The sequence below is a fragment of the Onychomys torridus genome, chromosome 3, assembly GCF_903995425.1.
Source record: "Onychomys torridus chromosome 3, mOncTor1.1, whole genome shotgun sequence".
NCBI lineage: Eukaryota > Metazoa > Chordata > Mammalia > Rodentia > Cricetidae > Onychomys > Onychomys torridus.
The window spans coordinates 137,894,925-137,917,288 of NC_050445.1; the positions used below are offsets into that span (position 1 = coordinate 137,894,925).

General features: G+C 40.2%; 1 protein-coding gene across 1 annotated transcript; it reads left to right on the forward strand.

Annotated features, from left to right (window-relative positions):
- The first annotated feature begins 5,650 nt into the window (after positions 1 to 5,650).
- On the forward strand, positions 5,651 to 21,217 carry LOC118579177 (C-type lectin domain family 4 member A-like). Its single transcript, XM_036180295.1, has 6 exons — positions 5,651 to 5,696; positions 6,738 to 6,854; positions 16,521 to 16,622; positions 18,782 to 18,933; positions 19,832 to 19,944; positions 21,103 to 21,217. The coding sequence occupies exons 1-6, from the start codon at positions 5,651 to 5,653 to the stop codon at positions 21,215 to 21,217; spliced, it is 645 nt and encodes a 214-aa protein (XP_036036188.1).
- Positions 21,218 to 22,364: the final 1,147 nt, after the last annotated feature.

Sequence of the window (22,364 nt, forward strand, 5' to 3'; positions counted from 1 at the left end):
TAATGTGTATAACCACTTCCCTGTTCCCCCTTTATGACTAAATCACCCACGCACTCAAGCTAGCCCTGGCTGAACTGTTCTGGCCTTAAAAAACTTGTTTCTTAATGTCTGTTTCAAAACTTTAAGACACCAAAGAAAGAAGCAGAAGAAGAAACCAGAAGGTAGAAAGATATCCCCTGCTTGAGGATTAGCAAGGTTAATGTTGTGAAAATGGTCAGCCTATCAAGAGCAATCTCCCAAGACAATCAACACATAACCCTTAATATTTTAACACAGTTTTCTCAGAAGTTGAATAAATAATCTTAACTTTCATCTGGAGATACAAAAACCCAGGATAGCCAAAAGAATCTTGAACACCTATGATAAAACAAAACAAAACAAAACAAACCAAAACCCTGCAGGAGACATCACTGTCCAAGATTTCAAGTTATACCACAGAGCTACAGCAATAAAGATAATATAATACTAGAATAAAAACAGACTAAAAAAATTCACCTCAGTTCTGACAAAGAGGTCAACAATGCAGGTTGGAGAAAGGACAGCGTCTCTAACACCCAGTTCTGGTCACACTGGACAGCTACATACAGAAGAACAAAACTAGGTCCTTATTACTGATCCTGCACAAAACTCAACTCCAAGTGGATCAAGGACTTTAACATAAGATTTCAGAAACTGAATCTGATGGGGAAGAAAGTGGAGGATATGCTTGACTTCAATGGCACAGGAAAAGACTTTGTGAACCACTCCAATCATACAGGCATTAAGAGTAACAATTAATAAATGGGACCTCATGAAACCAAAGGCTTCTGAACAGCAAAGGCTGTCCATGGAATGAGAAAAAATTCTCTACCAGCTGTACATCTGACAGGGAGTTACTATCTAGAATATACGAAGAGCATTAGAAAAAGGAAAGTATTCCCCCCAAAGGACAGAAATGGACAACTCAATAAAAAAGAAAGAAGACAATTTAAAAATCCTTTGAGATTTTTATCTCACCCCAGTCAGAGTGATTAATGCAAAACAAAACAAAAAAAACCAATGAATACCAGAGCAACAAATGATGAGTTGGATGTGGAAAAGGGGAACACTTATTCATTGCCAGCAGGAGTGCAAACTGGAGTAATGATTGTAAATATTAGTGTGGAGGTTCCTTAGTAAGCTAAAAATACTATTTACCACAGGATCAAGCTATACCTCTCTTGGGTATTTACCCAAAGGTCTCTGTATCCTAATCTAGAGACACATGCTCATCCATGTTTATTGATGCTCTGCTCACAGTAGCCAGGAGAAAGAAAAAGCCTAGATGCCCACCAGCGAATGAATGAATAATGAAAATACATATTTACACATGGAAATATTATTTAGCTATTAAGAAAGTTGAAATTATGTAATTTATAGGTAAATGAATGGAGCAGAAAACATTCATTCTGAATGAGGTAATCCAGACCCAAAAAGACAAATGTTGCAATTTTTTCCCTCAGCTGTCGTTGTTAGCTTTGAATCTTCAGATATGTGCTTTATTTGTAACACCCATAGAGGCCAGGAATTTCTGGGGTTCAGGAGGAGGGCCTTTCAAATTCAGAGAAATAGAGAGTAATGGTATAAAGGGTTAAAAGGGAATAATGAAACAGGAAGGGTTGTATTGGGGTCAGGGAGAGGAGGGGACAGTAAGCGAAGTAGTGTAGGATGGATAAATAATACTAAAGACCTCTTGAAAAACTCGTATGGAAATATATTACCATAGAGGATTTCTAAAATATACCTATGCATGCGCGGGCACATGAGCAAACACACACACACACACACACACACACACACACACACACACACACATGTGTTAAAATCGAGTTATCCTATAACATGGAAACAATGTGCCTACTAGACAGGGCTAGTAACTAAAACCTGAGTGGCAGGAATGTATTATTTCTTTTTAGTTGTAGGTCTGGTAGACTCTCGAACATCATAGGTTATTGCCATCATTCTAGACTATTCTACAGAATGCTTTTCTTAGTTTTAATTTACTTTATTATTTTTGAAATGGTTCACTGTGCTATTCATTGACATGGTACAATTACATAGGACATTTTCATGTACTTACAGAACACATGCTTAGCTCATTTCCCACATACTCCCTGACTTTGCCCTTTCTCTCTCCGGTGCCTCCCATCAATCCCTCTTCCTCCAGAAGATTTTACTTCTATTTTCATGTCCTGTGTGCAACCAGAGTTTATGCATCTGCCTAAAATCTTAGAATCACAAATGAGGATCATATGCTGTATTTCATGGTGAGATTGGTTTAATCCAGTTAGTATAATATCCCTACTAGCATGCATTTTCCTGCAAATGCCATAACTTTGATTTCTTTATGGCTGAAAAATCCCATTGTACACATATACCACACTTTGTTTATCCATTCCTCTGCTGTTGGACAACCAGGTTTGTTCTATAACTTAGCTATTGTGAATTATGCTCCAGATTTTCATGAGACCCTATTGCTGCAGGCCACATATTTGAGTCAGAGGACATAAAAAATGAAGTTGTCATTGACTTAGAAGCTTCATCCCTACTGTCTAGCTATCATCCTGCTGGAAGGTGCTGTTCATGCTACTGAAGAAGAAAAGTAATCATCAGTCTTATCCAGTTGTGAACCCTGGGAACTACAATTATGATTGACCGGGCTAGACCTGCCTACTGGTCTACAACATCATGACAGCAACCAATAACTTTCTGATTAGATTTAAGTTTTGCTCCATAAGATGAAGCACACACCTGAAGCCATTATTGGGCTAAGAACCTATGGCTAGACAGATCATAGGCCATAGGGGAGAATCTATTACTATTATGTAGCTAAAGGGACAAAGTATATTGAGTTTTAAAGATTTATTATTAAACCTGTATCAATGTATCACCCTTCTCCTGAGAAGCTTCAATTTGATGTAAGTGATGATTCACACCGAGACCCACAACTGACCATGGTACAGAATGCTCACTCCAAAATGGGACTATATACCATAACTTCCTTCCCCCCCAAACTCTGGGAACACTGTGAAACTGAGAAGATAAAGTTTAGGAATCATATGTGATGGATGACTGTAAGGAAACCGTGTCTTTTGGATAGAGCAGGGCACCTGAATATATGGAAGCACAGTGATTGTTACAGAATCCACAAGCCCAAGTCATACCAAATACTATCATGGGAGAAATTCTGTCTCTAGGTTGTTTCCTGGTTCTGACTATTACAAATAGCACTGCTATGAACATAGTTGAGCAAGAGTCCTTGTGGAATGATTGAGCATCCTTTGTGTATATGCCAAAGATTCTTCCAGAGAATCTTGTCTCCACTTCATTTTGACTGGTGTGCAATGGAACCTTGAAAATGTTTAAACTTTTATTTCTCTTATGGCTAAATATTTTGAACACATTTTTACATATCTATTGGCCATCTGTATTTCATCCTTTGAGAACACTCTGTTCATTTCACGATTCCTGTTGGGAAAGATTTTTTCCCATCTTGTAATCTGTTTCTCCATCCCAATAAATGTTTCTTTTGCTGTTTACACCAAATTTTTGAGGATGCTGTTAGCAATCCTTTAGCTAGATAATGTAAAGTGATGGAAGTAGTTTGCACAATTTATCAAAAGTGTTTGCATAATTCTCTGTGGAAGGATTAAACTTTGATGCTCTTGACACATTTTCCTGTGGGGCCTACAGTGTAGGTAGTCTGTTTTTCTACCTATTTGTAGGTTTGTGCAAGTGACTGCCATTGACCAGTATTATAAGAATGACTTTTTAATGACCTATACATTATTTATTTGTGTGTGTGTGTGTGTGTGCGTGTGTGTGTTTGTGTGTGTGTGTGTATGTGTGTGTAGATGGACATGAACATTAGGACAACCTTAGGATATGTTTCTCTCTTATGTTCAGGGATTGAACTTGGGTGGTCAGGCTTGGTAGCAAATATCTAGACCTGCTGAACCATATTACTAGCCCTGACCACCATATTAAAATAGTGGAGTACACTGCATGCTCAACTACTCTGTGGTCTTGGATCCAGAATGAGGAAATGCACAGGAAGATCTAAGCAGAATTAGTCATCCTTAGGCAGACCCTAAGCACAAATAAAATGTGATTAAAAAATAAGTGTTTGATGTTGTAAGCCAGTTAGGTACTGGAATGGTTGTTGACACAGTATACATAATTCATGTACAATGTGATTTTTTCCCTAGGGACATAGAGGTAACTTTAAAACTCAATTTCATATAAGAAGTTTGGATGATAGAGACTGTGGAATAAGTGGTTACAGTTGGGAGGGTGTCTGTGAATGAATCACTGGGTCCCTAAACCATATAATGGAGAACTACTAATTCTCTTGTTCTTCTTCTATCCTTTAAAAATACTATTTTCCCATTCCTTACTAAATAATGCAATTTCAAGTAAAGTATTATACAGGACAATGCAGCATAGGCATCCATGGTAGGGTGGGGTGTGGAGAAGCAATGATCTGTCTGTGCATAGGGCTGACTTGACAGCAGAATTGGAGCCTGAGCAGTGTGGGGAAATGTGTCTTGAATGGGGAGTGAGTCCACAAGCAGTAGCCTGATGTGAGACTTCACAGCCTGAGAGGTGACAAGGTCAGCTGTGTCTGAGAGTGGGCAGGTGCAGAGCCTCTGAGCTCAACCAGTGTGAGAAGGCATCCATACTTGAGGCTACTTCTTGTGGGTGTAAGAACCCTAAATGAGTGAATGAAAGGAGGGTCCTCAAGGCCAGCCTGGTGTGACACCTCAGCACTTGAAGGAGCTGAGGGTGGGCCCCAGTGCAGTGTTAGCTTGAAGTCAGGTTGGGGTCCTGGGACTCAGCAGACTGAGGGGAAGTTCCTCACAGAGGGTAAACAAAGCATGGATTCCAGGAACCAGGCAAGGTACAGAATGTGGGAGTGCAAAACACAAGGTGGGAACTTAGTGACTTTCAAGAGAAAGAGGAAATCCTTGCTGGGGTGTGTGAGAATTGGCTGTCAGAGCTCAGGCAGGTTAATAGGGGTATCCATGTGGTAAGTTAGTGCTGACCTAGGTTCCAGAAATTGAGCAGGGTGAAGACAATGTCCCCATGAGGTGGGACAGTCTAGGGTGTATCCTAGGAACCTTGGTTTGAAGAACTCTTCTGCCCATGGGGGTGACTTGAATGTGGTGTTAAAGCCTCAGGGAGGCCAGGAGGCAGCTCTACAGAGACCAGGAGTAGGAATCACAGGACAAGATGGGAAATGGAGGCTTTGTTGTAGATGTCAGCTCCGACTGAGTGTCCAAATCTCAATTCTGTGAGGAGTTGATTTCTCTAATGGCCTGGTTCCTCTTTTCCATTCCTTCCAGTTTTCTTCTCTCCCCCATTGAGTTCTTGGTATGTCTATGATTGTATAATGGTCCTGGGTGCATTCTCCTCCTGTGATTCTCCCTTTGCAGGTCACGGGACTGGACCTCATGCTGCAGTCCAAGACAGCTAGCTGTCTGTTATTTCCTCTCATCACTAGCTGGTATTGGGATAATTTGTATCTTGTTCAGGACCTGTTTTAAAGAAGGGATGACACAGACATTCTGAGGGCAGGGGAAGATTTCTTCTCAACATATTTTCAGAAAACATTTATTTTCACAAGAACTTCATGAGTAAATTTGTTTTCACAAACATGGATGGAAACTCTCCTCCAGGTAAGAAAGCATTTTCTGCTGCTCTCAGTGAGTGATGATGTAAAGGACAAAGTTGATCTTAGCTGCTAGCCAAGCCTATCAGTCACTGGATTTTCACCCAAGTGTGTTGCCTATAGACAGATGTGAAAGGTTGTGGGATTGCACAATGGAGAAGAGAAGGTAATGTCTTTTACCATCTAGAGAAAATCCCACACCCATGTTATTGTATCTTTTCTACATACAAACACACATACATACATGTAACAAATTACTTCAAAGTTAAACCATGGCATACTGATTTTCCCCTCTATCTGGTGACATGTCATAGTCTGTTGGTATTCAGGTGTTGAGTAGTTTCTTTCACTCTCTCCCTCCTGTGATGGGGACAGAACCCTGGACCTCACCCACGGTAGGAAGTATTGTAACTCTTTTAGCAGTGGTGACTAAAAGCTTGGTGACTTTATCATAAAATGTGACTTCTTGACTGTCGCATATTTGAAGTTGGAAGCAACTATGCAATCAAAATAAAATTGATAAAGAAGACGTTATATAGAATAATGTTCATCCAGATGTACTGACACAAGCCTGTAGTCACAAAACTCAGGAGATAATGAAAGGGGAGTTGCTGTGAGTTTGAGGCCAGTTTGGACTACATAAGGCATTCAAAGTCTGCCTGGGGTACATACAAAAACCCTGTCTCTAAAATAAAACAAAAAAAATCATAAAGGAAAAAATTATGATATAATGTCAAAGAAAATGATGGTAACAAATCAGTGTTTATGATGTTCTAATTGTGAAAAATATGTACTTATATGTAAAATATTTAAATTTGTTGGAAAAATACATACCAAAATACTGACTACAATCATTTTCAACGTCATAAATGAGTGATTTTGTACATATTGTAATGTTTTTTTAACTAATCTGATATTTCCTATTCACATTTTCCTATTATTTCGAACATCATGTTACTAGTGTTTATTATGCACAAAAAGAGAAGAGTAGGAGAAAGAAGAGGAAATGGGAACAGAGCTCAAGACATGAATTTGGTTGGTCTTTCAGCTCCTCAAAAGAAGACCATGAGTCATGAAAGTTGTCACAGATTCTCCAAGTTGCTCCTCACCTCATTCATAATATTGTTACTGATGTTGAAAATCTTATTCGCCATTGCTCTGATCAGTAAGTATGTCCCTGGGAGAAGTAAATAAAGAATAGGAAAGGGACCCATTAGACAGATAGTGACCTAGAAACCTGAGACAGACACTCTCTGGAGAGATGGATGACACAGGGATTTTCTAGAACTCTTCTGTAAAAGTCATTCATTCTCATTGGAAAAGCATGTGTGTGTGTTTGTTGGCATTACAGAGTGAAATCCTGGGGCATCTGTGTTAGGCTCGAGTAATGAAAATACACCTGTATTTCCTTATCGGCAACATTTGGACGCATAGACATCTATATTTTGGAATGAGTAGAGGGATGAGAAGGCATGGACAGAGCTATTCCAGGCACAGTGCTCCAGTGGAGTTCCTTCTAATCATTTATTTTTTGTTCCAGATTGTGTGAGACCTGAAAGCTAATTTAGAAATAGTGGATTCTTTGTAGATTGTCCTTCAAATTTATCAAAAATTAAAAAAAAAACATACACTATATTTTTATGTAGATATTTTATTCATTCATGCAATAATTAGTAATATCCATTTACTATACACTGGGCAGCATGTCAGAGAGTCCAGAAATAGCTACAGCCCCCAGTCTCAGGAAATTTAGAGAACAGTCAGGTGAACCGGTGCTTAAAAAATTGTACGGGAAATGCTCTGCAGATGAGAAGTGAGGAGTAAGCACATTTGGCTAAGAAAAGTTTGGAGCAGATGACACCTAGACTTGTGTGTGCCAGCAATGTCCTAGACATGTGGGGATGTGGGAAATACAGGCTAATATTACTGTCATGTATAGTGCTACATGGACTGTGGGGGCCACGACACCCCCACATTTCCCCAGAGTAGAAGCAGCAGAAAATATTAGATAGAAGGATGGAGGGGAGAGAACAAGATAGAAAATATAGGATATCCTCGAGCGGGCCTGGATCCTAATCCATCGTGCCCTGACTGTCTCTGCCCTAGGGTTTTTAAAGGAATGCCAAAGGGTGGAGCAAAGGCCTCCCCCAGCACAGCCAAGTGCGGACAATTTCAGACACCTGGTACTCAGACCCCTGATCCAATCATCGTCTTTATGCAGACCGGCTGGGTAAAGCCCTTGGAAACCTAAATGGGCTCCAACAATGGAGAACTAAGCATGAAACTGTAGGAGCAGACAAAACAGGACTCAGATCACAAAACAGTGCATACCATATTATACAGGCATCCCCTCTTAATGTTATTTTGTTTAGAGGCTGTCCTGAACCATTAACCAACTTAGAACTTAGTACGTTAATTGAACTATTTGTTTAATTCTTTTTTCTTTCATTTTTCTTTATTAAGAAATTTTCTACTCACTCCACATACTATCCACAGATCCTCCTCCTCCCTCCTCCCACCCTCCAGCCCTCTTTCCCAAGCCACTCCATATCCCCACATTCCTCAAATCGAGGTCTCCCATGGGGAGTCAGCAGAGCCCAGCACACTGAGCCTAGGCAGGTCCAAACCCCTTCCCACTGCACCAAGGCTGTGCCAAGTGTCACACCACAGGCACTGGATCCCAATCCTCCTCCCTGAGCGCCTCTCAAACAGTTCAAGCCAAACAACCATCTTCCATATCCAGAGGGCCTAGTCCAGTACCATGGGGGCTCCACAGCTACTAGTCCACAGTTCATGGACTTCCACTAGTGTGGCCAGTCATCTCTGCACATCCTCCCATCATGATCTCAACGTCCCTTGCCTGCAGTATGTCTCCTCTCTCTCATCAATTGGATTCCTGAAGGTCAGCCTGGTGCCTGGCTGTGGATCTCTGTATCTGCCTCCATCCGTCACTGGACAAAAGCTCTATGATGACAGTTAGGTTATTTGTTAGGCTGGTCACCAGAGTAGACTGGTCCAGGCACCCTCAGGACCACTGCCAGCAGACCAAGGTGGGGTCAACCTTGTGGATTCCTGAGAGCCTACCCAGCACCCTGCCTCTTCCTATTCCCATGATGTCCTCATCTATCATGGTATCTTCCTCCCTGCCCTCACACTCTGTCCCTGTTCCAGCTTGACCCTCCCATTTCCCTATGTTCTCATCCCCCACTCCTCGCCCTCTGCCCCCCACACCCACTCCACTCATGTAGATCTCATCCACTTCTATTCAGGGTCATCAGTATGTTCCTCCTAGGGTCTTTCCCTGTTAGCTAGCCTCTCTGGAGTTGTGGGTTGCAGTCTGGCCGTCCCTTCCCTCACATTAGTATCCACTTATAAGTGAGTACATACTCTGTTTGTCCGTCTGAGTCTGGGTTGACTCACTCAAGATGATATTTTCTAGTTCCATCCATTTGCCTGCAAATTTCAAGATATCATTGTTTTTTACTGCTGAGTAGTACTCCATTGTGTATATATGCCACATTTTCCTTATCCATTCTTCAGTTGAGGGGCAGCTAGGTTGTTTCCAGGTTCTTGCTATTATGAATAATGCTGATATATGAACATAGTTGAGCATGTGTCCTTGTGGTAAGGTTGAGCATTGCTTGGGTATATGCCCAAGAGTGGTATAACAGGATCTTGAGGAAGACTTATTCCCAATTTTCTGAGAAACCGCCATACTGATTTCCAGAGTGGTTGTACAAGTTTGCATTCCCATCAACAGTGGAGTGTTCCCCTTGCACAATCCTCTCTAACATAAGCTGTCTTCAGTGTTTTTGATCTTAGCCATTCTGACAGGTGTAAGGTGGTATCTCAGAGTTGTTTTGATTTGCATTTCCCTGATGACTAAGTATGTTGAGCAATTCCTTAAATGCCCTTCAGCCATTTGAGATTCTTCTGTTGAAAATTCTCTGTTAAGCTCTGTAGCCCATTTTTTAATTGGATTGTTCAGTATTTTGATGTCTAGCTTTTTGAGTTCATTATATATTTTGGAGACAGCCCTCTGTTAGATGTGGAGTTTGCGAAGATCTTTTCCCATTCTGTATGAAGGCTGTCATTTGGTCTTATTGACCATGTCCTTTGCTCTACAAAAGCTTCTCAGTTTTAGGAGGTCCCATTCTACTGGTGTTATATTTAGGAAGTGGTCTCTTGTGCCAATTCATTCCAGACTACTTCCTACTTTCTCTTCTATCAAGTTCAGTGTAACTGGATTTATGTTCTTTGATCCACTTGGACTTGAGTTTTGTGCATGGCAACAGATATGGATCTAGTTGCAATATTCTGAATGTTGACATTCGGTTATGCCAGCACCATTTGTTGAAGATGCTTTCTTTTTTTTCCATTGTACAGTTTTGGCTTCTTTGTCAAAAATCATATGTTTGTAGGTGTGTGGATTAATGTCAGGATCTTCAATTTGATTCCATTGGTCCACATGTTGGCTTTTATGCCAGTACCAAGCTGTTTTTATTATGGTAGCTCTATAGTAGAGCTTGAGGTCAGGGATAATGATGCCTCCAGAGGTTGCTTTATTATTCAGGATTCTTTTAGCTATCCTAGGTTTTTGTTTTTCCATTTGAAATTAAGTATTGTTCTTTCCAAATCTGTGAAGAATTATGTTGGCATTTTGATGGGGATTGTATTAAATCTGTATATTGCTTTTGGTAAGATTGCCATTTTTACTATGTTGATTCTATCTATCCATGAGCATAGGAGATCTTTCCATTTTCTGTTATCTTCTTCAATTTCTTTCTTCAGGGACTTAAAGTTCTTACCATACACGTCTTTCACTTGCTTAGAGTTACCCGAAGGTATTTTATATTATTTGTGGCTATTGTAAAAGGTGATGTTTCTCTGACTTCTTTCTCAGCCCCTTTTTCATTTGTATATACGAGGGCTACTGATTTTTTTGAGTTAATCTTATATCCTGCCACATTACTGAAGGAGTTTATCAGCTGTAGGAGTTCCCTGGTAGAATTTTGGGGGTCACTTATGTATACTATCATATCATCTGAAATAATGGAAATTTGATTTCTTTCTTTACAATTTGCATCCTCTTGATCTCCTTATGTTGTCTTATTGCTCTAGCTAGAACTTCAAATACTATATTGAATAAGTATGGGGAGAGTGGACAGCCTTGTCTTACTCCTGATTTTAGTGGAATCATTTTGAGTTCCTTCCCATTTAATTTGATGTTGGCTGTCAGCTTGCTGTAAATTGCCTATATTATGTTTTGATATGTTTGTTGTCTTCCTGATCTTTCTAGAACCTTTGTCATGAAGGGGTGTTGGATTTTGTCAAAAGCTTTTTCAGCATCCAATGAGATGATCATGTTTTTTTTTTTTTCTTTCAGTTTGTTTATATGGTGGATTTCATTGACAGATGTTCATATGTTGAACCATCCTTGCATCCCTGGGATGAAGCCTACTTGGTCATGGTGGATAATTGTTTTTAATGTCTTCCTGGATCTGGTTAGCCAGTATTTTATTGGGTATTTTTGCATCAATATTCATGTGGGAGATTGGTCTGTAATTCTCTTTCTTTGTTGAATCTTTGTGTGGTTTGGGTATCAGGGAAAATGTAGCCTCATAAAAAGAGTTTGGTAATGTTCCTTCTGTTTTTATGGTGTGGAACAATTTGAAGAGTATTGATATTAGTGCTTCTTTGAAGAGTTGGTAGAATTCTGTACTGAAACCATCTGGTCTTGGGCTTTTTTTGGTTGGGAGACTTTTAATGACAATTTCTATTTCCTTAGGGGTTATTGGTCTATTTAAATAGTTTATCTGGTCTTGATTTAACTTTGGTATGTGGTACCTATCCAGAAAATTGTCCATTTCTGTCAGATTTTCCAATTATGTGGAGTACAGGTTTTTGAAGTATGACCTGATGATTCTCTGGATTTCCTCACTGTCTATTGTTATGTCCCCCTTTTCATTTCTGATTTTGTTAATTTGGAGGATCTCTCTCTGCTTTTTGGTTAATTTGTATAAGGGCTTATCTATCTTGTTTCCTCAAAGAGCCTACTCTTTGTTTCATTGATTCTTTGAATTGTTCTCTTTGTTTCTATTTTATTGATTTCAGCCCTCATTTTGATTATTTCCTGGCATCTGTTTCTCCTGGGTGACTTTGCTTCTTCTTGTTCTAGAGCTTTCAGGTGTGCTATAAAGTCACTAGTGTGAGATTTCTCCAACTTCTTTATGTGGGCATTTAGAGCTATGAATTTTTCTTTTAGCACTGCTTTCATAGTGTCCCAGAAGTTTGGGTATGTTGCTCATGCATTTTTATTGAATTCTAGGAAATCGTTAATTTCTTTATTTCTTCTTGACCCATTGGTTATTCAATTGGGCATTATTCAGTTTCCATGATATTGTAGGCTTTCTGTAATTTTTGTTGTTGTTGAAATCTAACTTTAACCCATGGTGGTCTGATAAGACACAGGAGGTTATTTCAATTTTTTTGTATCTGTTGGGATTTGCTTTGTGACCAAGCATGTGGTCGATTTTGGAGTAGGTTCTATGAGGTGCTGAAAAGAAGGTTTATTCTTTTGTGTTAGGGTGGAATATTTTGTAGATATCTATTAAGTCTATTTGAGTCACAATGTCTGTTAGTTTCCTTATTTCTCTATTAAGTTTATGTGTGGCAGACCTGTCTACTGGTGAGAGTGGGGTGTTGAAGTTTCCCACTACTAGTGTATGGGGTTTGATGTGCGATTTAAGCTTTAGTAATATTTCTTTTATGAATGTCGGTGTCCTTGTATTTGGGGCATAAATATTCAGAATTGAGACTTCATCTTGTTGGGTTTTCCCTGTGATAAATATGTAGTGTCCTTCCTGATCTCTTTCATTTGATTTTAGTTTGAAGTCTATTTTATTAGATATTAGGATAGCTACACCAGCTTGCTTCTTAAATCCATTTGATTGGAAAGTCTTTTCCCAGCCTTTTATTCTGCAGTGGTGTCTGTCTTTGAAGTTGAGGTCTGTTCTTGTATGCAGCAAATGGATGGGTCTTGTTTTCGTATCCATTCTGTTAGCCTGTGTCTTTTTATAGGTGAATTGAGACCATTGATATTGATGGATATTGATGACCAGTTATTGTTAAATTCCTGTTATTTTTTGGTGATAGTGTTGTATGTTTCCCTTCTTTAGTGTTTGTTGGTGTGGGACTATCTATTGCCTGTGTTTTCATGGGTGTATCTAACTTCCTTAGGTTGGAATTTTCCTTCAAGTGCTTTCTGTAGGGCTGGATTTGTGGAGAGATATTGTTTAAATCTGGTTTTATCATGAAATATTTTGTTTACTCTGTCTATGTTGATTGAGAGTTTTGCTGGGTATAATAGTCTGGGTTAGCATCCATGGTCTCTTAGTGTCTGCATAACGTCTGTCCAGGAACTTCTGGCTTTTAGAGTCTCCATTGAGAAGTCAGGTGTTATTCTTATGGGGCTGCCTTTATATGTTACTTGGCCTTTTTTATTGCAACTCTTAATTTTTTTTAATTATTATTATATGTTTAGTGTTTTGATTATTATGTGGCAAGGGGACTTGTTTGGGGGTCCAGTCTATTTGGTGTTCTGTAACCCCCCTGTATTTTTATAGGCATTTCCTTCTTTAGGTTGGGAAAGTTTTCTTCTATGATTTTTTGAATATATTTTCTGTGCCCTTGAGTTGGTATTCTTTGCCTTCTTCTATCCCTGTTATTCTTAGTTTTGGTCTTTTCATGGTGTCCTAAATTTCCTGGACATTTTGGGTCATGACTTTGTTGACTTTAGTGTTTTCTTTGACTGATGAATCTATTTCTTCTACCATATCTTCAACACCAGAGATCCACTCTTCCATCTCTTGCATTCTGTTGCTTAGCTTGCATCTGTAGTTCCTGTTTGTTTACTCAGATTTTCCATTTCCACCATTACCTCAGTTTGTGTCTTCTTTATTGACTCCATTTCAGTTTTGAAATCTTGAAGTCTTTCCCTCACTTGTTTAATTGTTTTCTCTTGGCTTTCAAGGGATTTACTGATTTCATCCCATTTTTTTGTTTGACTTTTCCTTGATTTCTTTAAGGGAATTTTTAAATTTCCTCTTTTAAGATTTCTAATATCTTTTTAAAGTCATTTTTATGGTAGTCATCTTCTGTTTCTTCTGTTTCTTTTTGGGATGTTCAGGTCTTGCTGATGTAGGTTCTAATGGAGCCATATTGGTTTTTATGTTGTTGACTGTATTTTTGCACTGGCGTCTACCCATCTCTTTCTCCACTTGGTACAAGTGGTGTCTGTGTCTGAGGGAACCTCTCTTGGTTTGATTGATACTCTTCGTCCTGTGGGAGCTCTTGGTCTAGTTGATGCTGATGGACTTTTTGTCTTAGGGAGCAGCTCTTAGTCCAACTGGTGCTAGTGGGCTCTGTCTCAGGGAGTAGCTGCAGTCTTAGCGTGTGGTAGATGGTGGTAATCTGACTTGTCTGCAGGAGGTCTGCCTGACAACTGGCCTCTTAGTCCAGTTGGGTGCTGACAGGCTCTGTCTCAGGAAACAGTTGAAGTCTCTGAGGGTGGGTGGGATTTGGGGGAGGTGTGGCTTAGGTTACAGGGTCTGATGGGGGATTGGGGTAGTCTGACTTGTGTGCAGGAGGTCTGCCTGCAAACTGGCCTGAAACTGGAACTGCAGTGGTTGTTGGTATAGGGGCACAGGGTTGTGCCCCTGGGCACAAAGCCTAGGGGCTGGGGTGTTCGGGTATGAGGATAAAGACTCACCTTTTAGTCCAGTTGGGTGCTGGCAGGCTCTTTCTCTTTGTTTAATTCTTGCTTTGTGGCTTCACAGAGACTGGTCTCTCTTGGGAGATTCCCATGGTCCTAGGTGAACTTACTCATTCTCATGGAGTCATACATCAGTAACAGACAACCCAGCTTCCCATGGCTACTTGAGACTTTCAGAATGGATGGTGGCTGTAAGGCAAGCCCAAAATGGAGTGCACACACATTTGCCTTTGTGTATTTTAGTGGTCAAAGATTTCTTAAAGGCAGTTCAGAAGAGGTGATGTAGACATAGACGAATCTCTTGCGTAGGGAACTGCAAAGGCATAGTCTAAATGGATATTCACATAGGGAAGGATAAAAAGTGTGTCCAGTTTTGCAACGTGCCCCAGTCAAGGAGATTTACTGAAGAATGTGAAGCAGGACATGATAAAATTAAAACTGACTTAGAGAAGTTTGCTCTCACAGAGGTGTGAAAACAAAGGGAAGAAGAAATTAGGACATTGATTCAGAATCTGTTGGAGCAGCACTAGGGGTTTGATCCAAGGATCATGCCAGTGATGCACAGGAGAGGAGATGAGTTGGACCAAAAGGAGGTAACATTTCGGTCAATATTGATAGCTGAGAATTAGGGGACACAGGAGTGAGATATGACTTTAATATTCTGATTTCATAAAGTCAGCAGTCATGAAGTTATTTGAAGAGGAAGTAGATGAATAGCAGGTTTGTGTTAGAATATGATGATTTAAGTTTTGTTTATGTTCACCTAAATGCACAGTTTAGTTGATGCATATTAACATGTTTTAGGAAAGAGGTGTACAGTTTAGAAGACCTCTGCTTATAGGCAGCAGATAACAACAGCAGACTAAAACACAAAACAACCACTTCTACTCCCAACCCCACCCCAACAACCCAGGACAATGAATAGCACTAAGGAAGAGGAATTTGGAGGAGAAAGAGAGATACAGAAGGAACTGGATGCAATGTTCCATTTTAAGAGAGCTGGGTGTAGAAGGAAACAGGTAGGAAAGACAGGAAACAGCAGCAAGCAGGACCAGGCAAAACCAGAGGGAGTCACTGTCTCCCAACAGTTAAGGAGGAAGAGAAGTGGGCAGGGTAATGTGAGAAGTCCACAGGAAGATGACTGATCAGTGGACATCAGGAGCCATGACATCTAGTTCAGGAATGTTTGGTAAATGAGCAGAAGGGAAAGCTGGAATCTAGTGACTCCAGGAACAAGTGGGAGATGAGGAAGAGAAAAACAAAAATTCAATTTCTAGAGGAATGGTGAGTTAGTTTTAAGTTAGGAGCTCCGTGAAAGTGTGGGGACACTGAGAAGTCAGATTTAGCTGGGGTGGAGAAAGATACAGGAAAGAAGAGGACAGAAACAAAGTCCTTTTGATCAGTGTAGGGCTTTTATAACTTCTCTGCTCAGGTAACCTGGAACTGCTGTGGGTTAGGTCATTTCTCCCTGACCTTTCCAGGTCTGCACACATACTTAATAGACCTTATCACCTAAGATGTAGTCTTCAGTGTGTCCTCCATGAAATGTTGAAGAGTCCCCAGGGTCATGGATCTGTCCTGTCCTTCCAGCTCTTCCTGAAGATAGCTGTGGTCATAAATCACTAGGAGCAGGGAAATACTGATTGTTTGGCGATGTAAAATTGTCTCTGTTTGTGGTAAGGTCTCATGTTAGCCCTGGCTAGCTGTGAACAAACAAACGAACGAACAAATGAATTAACTAAGTAAATAACCAACTAAGTTAACCAACCAGCCAACTAAACTAAACTAACTAGCTAGCAAAACCAACCAACCAACTATACTAACTTGTATAGTTAAGGATGACCTGAAACTTCCATTCTTCCTCATTCTAATTCCCAAGTGCTATGGCCGCAGCCTCTCCACTCTGTGGTGATGGGGAATCTTTCCCAGGAGGCTCTAATGACTCAGGTAATTGGACATTTATATGTTTTGTTTCTACAAAGAATGTAAGAAGGTAAAAGTGACGAGCTGAGTCTCAGCACTACCAGGAAAATGAATTGTTTTAATTCTGTTTTACAGCTTTGTTTAAAAAGTATTCTCAGCTTCTTGATGAAAAAGCAATTACAAAAGAACTGAATCACACTGATTTGGGGTGTACAAAACAGCATTCACTCTTGAAAGGTAAAACTTAATGTGCCTAAAATCAGCATTTCCAACAAGAGTCCTGGGTAGATCCAGCAGCAATGGTCACTATGGAGACATGACTTCATACCACACACTCAGTACCAGCTGCCTGGGGAGTCCTTTTTAGAAGTCTGCAATCAGGCATAATTGGGATGTGTGTTGCCTAGGGTCAATGAAGAAGAGTTTCAGAGAGGGAGAGGCAATACTGGGCTGAGCAGAATTTTATTAGAAACAGAATGGAGCTCCAGAAAGAATAAAGCAAATCTGATTGCGTGAATGTAACTATTTCCAGGGAGTCATGCTCAAGGGTGTGTGTTTAAGATTTTATTTTTAATTAAAATACCTTTATATGCACATTCCTGTGTGTGGGTTGATGTACGTGATTGCAGTGCCTGCAGGGGCAAAGAGGGGGTTGGATCCCTGGAGCTGGAAGTAGATGTGCTTGTGAGTCACATGTTGTGGGTACTGGGAGCAGAACTCCTCTGTGAGAGCAGTACACACTCTCAACCGCTGAGCCATTTCTGTATTCCCTCAAGTGTTTTCTTAAGTGTGTGTGTGTGTGTGTGTGTGTGTGTGTGTGTGTGTGTGTGTGTGATGATCTTGTTGCATTCTCAGTTACAGTGTCTACAAAATGTAATTTACTCAATATTTGAATAGAGAATTTTTTTTTTCCATAAACTGAGCTGGAAGGTGGACTGATGAACGTGTACTGTTTAGATTTAGGAAAGAGTGGGGAGTGCTTAACACTATCCATCACTTTGGCCCTGAATAAGCAGTTTCTCGACTGTCTTTAACATCTGTAATTGAGATGTCTTTGGAATACACTATCTGGCCCTAAATAGGCAGTTTGTTAATTGATTCACAAGTGACCGTTTGGGAAACACATGTCTCCCTAGACCATTTGAGCTTGTCTGGCGTTCCTGCCTTTCTCAGCAGATCTCTCTCTCTACCTTCACTCCCTGTATCCTTTGTTGTAAAGAAGCCTGCAGTCTTATTCAGGGAGTCTTTGTCTACACCTGCATCTTGATCTGTTGTCTTTATTTTTTCTGTAACAATTTCAGGGTTCCAGGCCCCACAGTAAAGTGTTTAATCCATTTAGAATCTATTTTGAAGTCAATTTTCACACAGAATGGCTGTGGATCTAGATTCATTCTTCTGCACATTGGTACCTGGTTTTCACAGCACAGTTTGTTGAGGAGCCTATTTTCCTCCGATATGTATTTCTAGTGAAAAGTCTGGTGGCTGTAGCTGTGTGGGTTCATGTTTGTGGTTCTCTTTTGTGTTCATTGACCAGTGAGTCTGCTTTTGTGGTACCATGCTCTATAGTGTAGCCTGAAGTCAGGTCTGGTGATACCTATATGATTTTTTGAGATTTTTTTGTTCATCTAACCTTTTGAAGAATCTTGAAATTTCTATGGGGACTTCATTCATCTGTACACATTTAGGGTTTTAACGTGAGAATTTATTTTTCTGTTTCATTTCAGTTTTTCTGCCCCTGAGGATTCATTGATAACTCTGTTGCCTTCAGGATGTAATTAACACCCTGGAATACTTCAAGTATATTTTTAAGATAAAAATTTCCATTCAGCTCTTTACATCTTTCTTTGTTGATGATTTACATGCTTTTAAAACTTGTTTCCAGATGTTTTTATTTTCTTCTTGTACAATCTATCATGGGCATTTTAAAGTTTGTAGATAAACCTATAGTTTTGTTACCTTGCTTGTTGTAATATATTGACTTCCACTTTTATCATCACTAATTAAACATATCTGTCTGCTAACTCTGAAATTTTGCTGCCTCGGTTAATGGTATCTATTGTTTTCATGTATAAATATGTATATATTTATGCAATATGAGAACTTTGTGGTTCTTGGTATGATGAGTTCTATTCTTTGATGACCCAGACTGTTTGGCATTATGTCCTCAGGGTCTGAGTGTCCTTACACTCTGTTTTCCTGACAGCACCCTAGAAGGACAATGGGGCCTTGAAGTTGGTTTCCACAGAGGTAGACTGGAGTCCTTGATATCTGATGGGGAAGGGGTCCTTGTCGTATGTGTAGAAGCGGGGAGTCCCAGCTTCCATGTGGTCTCCACATCAAGCAGGTTTTAAAATGAGTCTATGACATTGCACTTACATCTCCTTCTTCCTACAAAGACAAAGTCTGGAGCTGCTGCCCAAAGGACTGGGAACCATTTAGTTCCCACTGCTACTTCATTTTTACTGGCTCAGCATCTTGGAGAGAGAGTGAGGAGAAGTGCTCCAGCATGGGTGCTCATCTGATGGTGATCCACAGCCAGGAAGAGCAGGTACATCCTGGGACAGAGTGGGTCCTGGGCCTGGCCTGCTGTTGCCTGTTTTTACTAAGAGGGAGTTTTGTTGACATGGGTGTTGCTGATGTGGAGGAAGGCTTTCCACCAGGAAGCCGGAAAGGATGCTTCAGCCTTGGCATTCTCCACCTTGCCCCTGCTTCAGTGAAGCTAAACAACCCACAAGGAACTGTGGCAACAGAAATGCAATGCCTGAGGGTGGAGGGAAGGATGAAATGTTTCTGCTGGAAAGAGCAGTTTGTGATTTCAGCACTCTAAGGCTTCCTGTAGTACCCACTGCCTAACAGAAGAGGGCGCAGAGGGGATCAAATCAGGAGAGTCACAGCCAACTGTCAGAAATTAAATACTTCAGATATCTGAAGTCACGAATGGAGAATGATTAAATCTGCAAAATTCTCTCATGCACAACTTTCAAGAATGGTGCTGGTGCAGAGAAGAGGGGAGTGCGTCTGAGATGAGGATTTATTATGATCATGGACAGAGAGTGTTTCCAATGTGATGGAAATCAGGCCCCTGAGTGATGACCTTGTGTCCTGGTCAGCTGGAGAAGATGGCACTCCTGGGGTTGGGGGTGGCTCTTCTATTCCTTGATCCTTTCTTTGTCTTCTCATCTCATTGTGACCAGAAAAAAGTCAGTCAAAGTATCACAGTGTACCTCTAAAATGTATAGTTAGTGAGTATTATTCTGTAATTTGAAAACTGTTGAAGGACCTAGAGAGAGGAACAGGATTTGATTATTATATATTTCTATATGTGCATCATATTAGACCTATAATTTTGTATTGCTAAAATAACTTTTAAAAGATGTTATAAAAATTCTATAATTGAAAAAAAGCACTCCATCCAGGCTGAATGCTGTATATTTCTTTCATCTTAGGATTTCATCTCCAAGATCCTGAATCCTAAAGCTGCTTATTATATTGGGCTTTCAGATCCAGGTCGTCAACAGTGGCGATGGGTTGATCAGACACCATACAATAAAAGTGTCACGTGAGTCCAGAGTTACCTAGAGGAGTCCTGGGTCCTGTAGCATGAGAAGACTTTAGGATGTTCCAGCTGTTGATTATGAAACTAAAACAGCTCACTCCTGGTGTGAGTGCTGGGGATGGAGCTACTTTATCCCCATTTCCTCATCAAGGAGTCCTGTGAGACACATGTCACTGATACTCCAGGAGAGATGAGGAAATTGAGTTTGAAGAGTGTAGGATGATAAGTACCCAGGGCACCCAACCAAGGTGCTACACCATGGTGGGTTTTATTATGCTTCTCGTCTCTTATCTATATATTTAACAATAGGATTTATTTTATTTTTATTTGTGTGAATATCTGTGTCTATCTGTGTGGGGGGTGCCATATGTATGTGGGTATTCTTGGAGCCCAGGATAGAGTGTTGGATTCTCCAGGGCTGATTTCACAGGTGGTGTGACTGGGAACAGAACTGTCACATTTCCTGGAAAAGCAGCAAGTACTCTTAATATCTGAGCCATCTCTCCAGTTTTCATTAATATAGCTATAATAAAAATTAATCTCAAGATCATAACTGATTATTTCTCTTAAATCAAAAGTCCTCAATCTGATATTGTGTGTTGTGTTAATGTAAATATTAAAAACTCTAATACCTTAGTATGTTCCCACATTGTATCCTGGTTTCTGTTGAGAGAAACAGGTAGTGATGTTACTGTCTTTCTCAGTTTTCAGAGAAGGCAGGTTGGAGTACAGAATAGTAAATCATCTCTCCTAGATGACAGAAATAAGTGGACTATCTAGATATTTTAAGTAGTTCTCTAGTCTCTAAAATAACACTATTGTAAAATGAAAAAACCTTTATTAAAACACAAGAATAGGGAGAGACCTTTTCATTATACATATAATCGCATGGAATGACAGTCTCTGGGTATCAAGACATAGGGATGAGGTAGCCACTGGTGTGTTTTGGGAGACCAGTTAAGTAACAGGCTAAGAGAATATTGAGTGTGGTGGCCATGTCTTCAGGGACATGTCAGACATGGGTGGTGGAGGATGATTGATTTGTACACACCTGAACCTGATTTCCACAAATTCCCACTGTATCCTCTTCTTGCTTACTCTTGTTTTCTCTTTCCCAGTAATAATCTGGGAAACACCCTGATGCTCTTTCCTTCCTTCCAGATTCTGGCACTCAGGTGAGCCCAACAACAACAACAACGAACAATGTGTTACAATAATCATCGATATTTTATTTGGGTCTGGAATGACGTCCATTGCAGTCATGAACTTAAGTTAGTTCGTCAGATGAAGAAAATATACTTATAAATTGAGCATTGTCCATGGACATGGGATTGCATTTTTATCCAGCATTACAGAGACACCTGGGTAGACCTTCTTGTGGAGGAGTTGACCATAGATATTTAGGTAGGCAGCCAACAGTTTTACATATGATAATACTGGTCCCCATATGTACTTATTTATTCATCCTTAACTCTTTATATAGTGAGAATTTCTCATATTCTAGAGACTCTACGGGATCCTTTGTGCATATGTGGAAGCACACCAGCTTCTCTGTCCATTCCTAGATTCCTAAAGTGTTATTTGATGATAGAATTGTATGGAGTGGACCCTCTACCCACCTATCTCTTTCTTTGTTCCTCTGTATTTGGATTTATTGATGTATAATATAATTGACAAATAAATCATGTATATCTACATTACACTGTCTTGACTTGATATGGAAATACATTGGGCAATGGCTACCACAATCAGGTGCACAGCACCCTCTATTACCTAACATAGTGTCTTTTTTGTTTTTGTGTGATGTAGAACATTTAGATCTTCTTAAGCAAATTCAGACAGACAGGGTGACATTGTCACCTACTGACACTTTGGTCCTCAGTGTTTACTCACATTTTCTCTGGCAGTTTGTGCCCTTCTGTCAGCATTTTCTCATGTCCCCGAATACCTGCACTACCAGGAGCCATTCAGGATCTTGGTCCCCATGGCTAGTATATCAGGTGCTGTGGGTGTCATGAGGCTGATGTGGGCCTCTAATGGTGGCTGATCCTGGGCTGGGTGACCTTCCTCAAGAGCAAGTTTAAGAAGATGATAGCCAAACTTCTGGCACTACCAGTTATTCTTGGTGTCATACCTTGTGCCTGCTGCATTAGGGACAGCCTCTGCCCTGTGTATGGACATTGAGGAGAGCCACATGTCCCATGGAAGCCTGCCTGCTGCTTAACACTTTGGAAGTCTTTTCATCATCTACATACGAGTGTTTTGAAATAGAAGTTGACTAGATGATAATATCAATTGTTGACATTTTGATAACTATATATATATTTGTATATGCATATATATGCACATGTTTGATAGGGCACTTGAGAGAGTATATATCATCTGAAATTGTCATTGCACAACAAAACAATACAACTCTCACT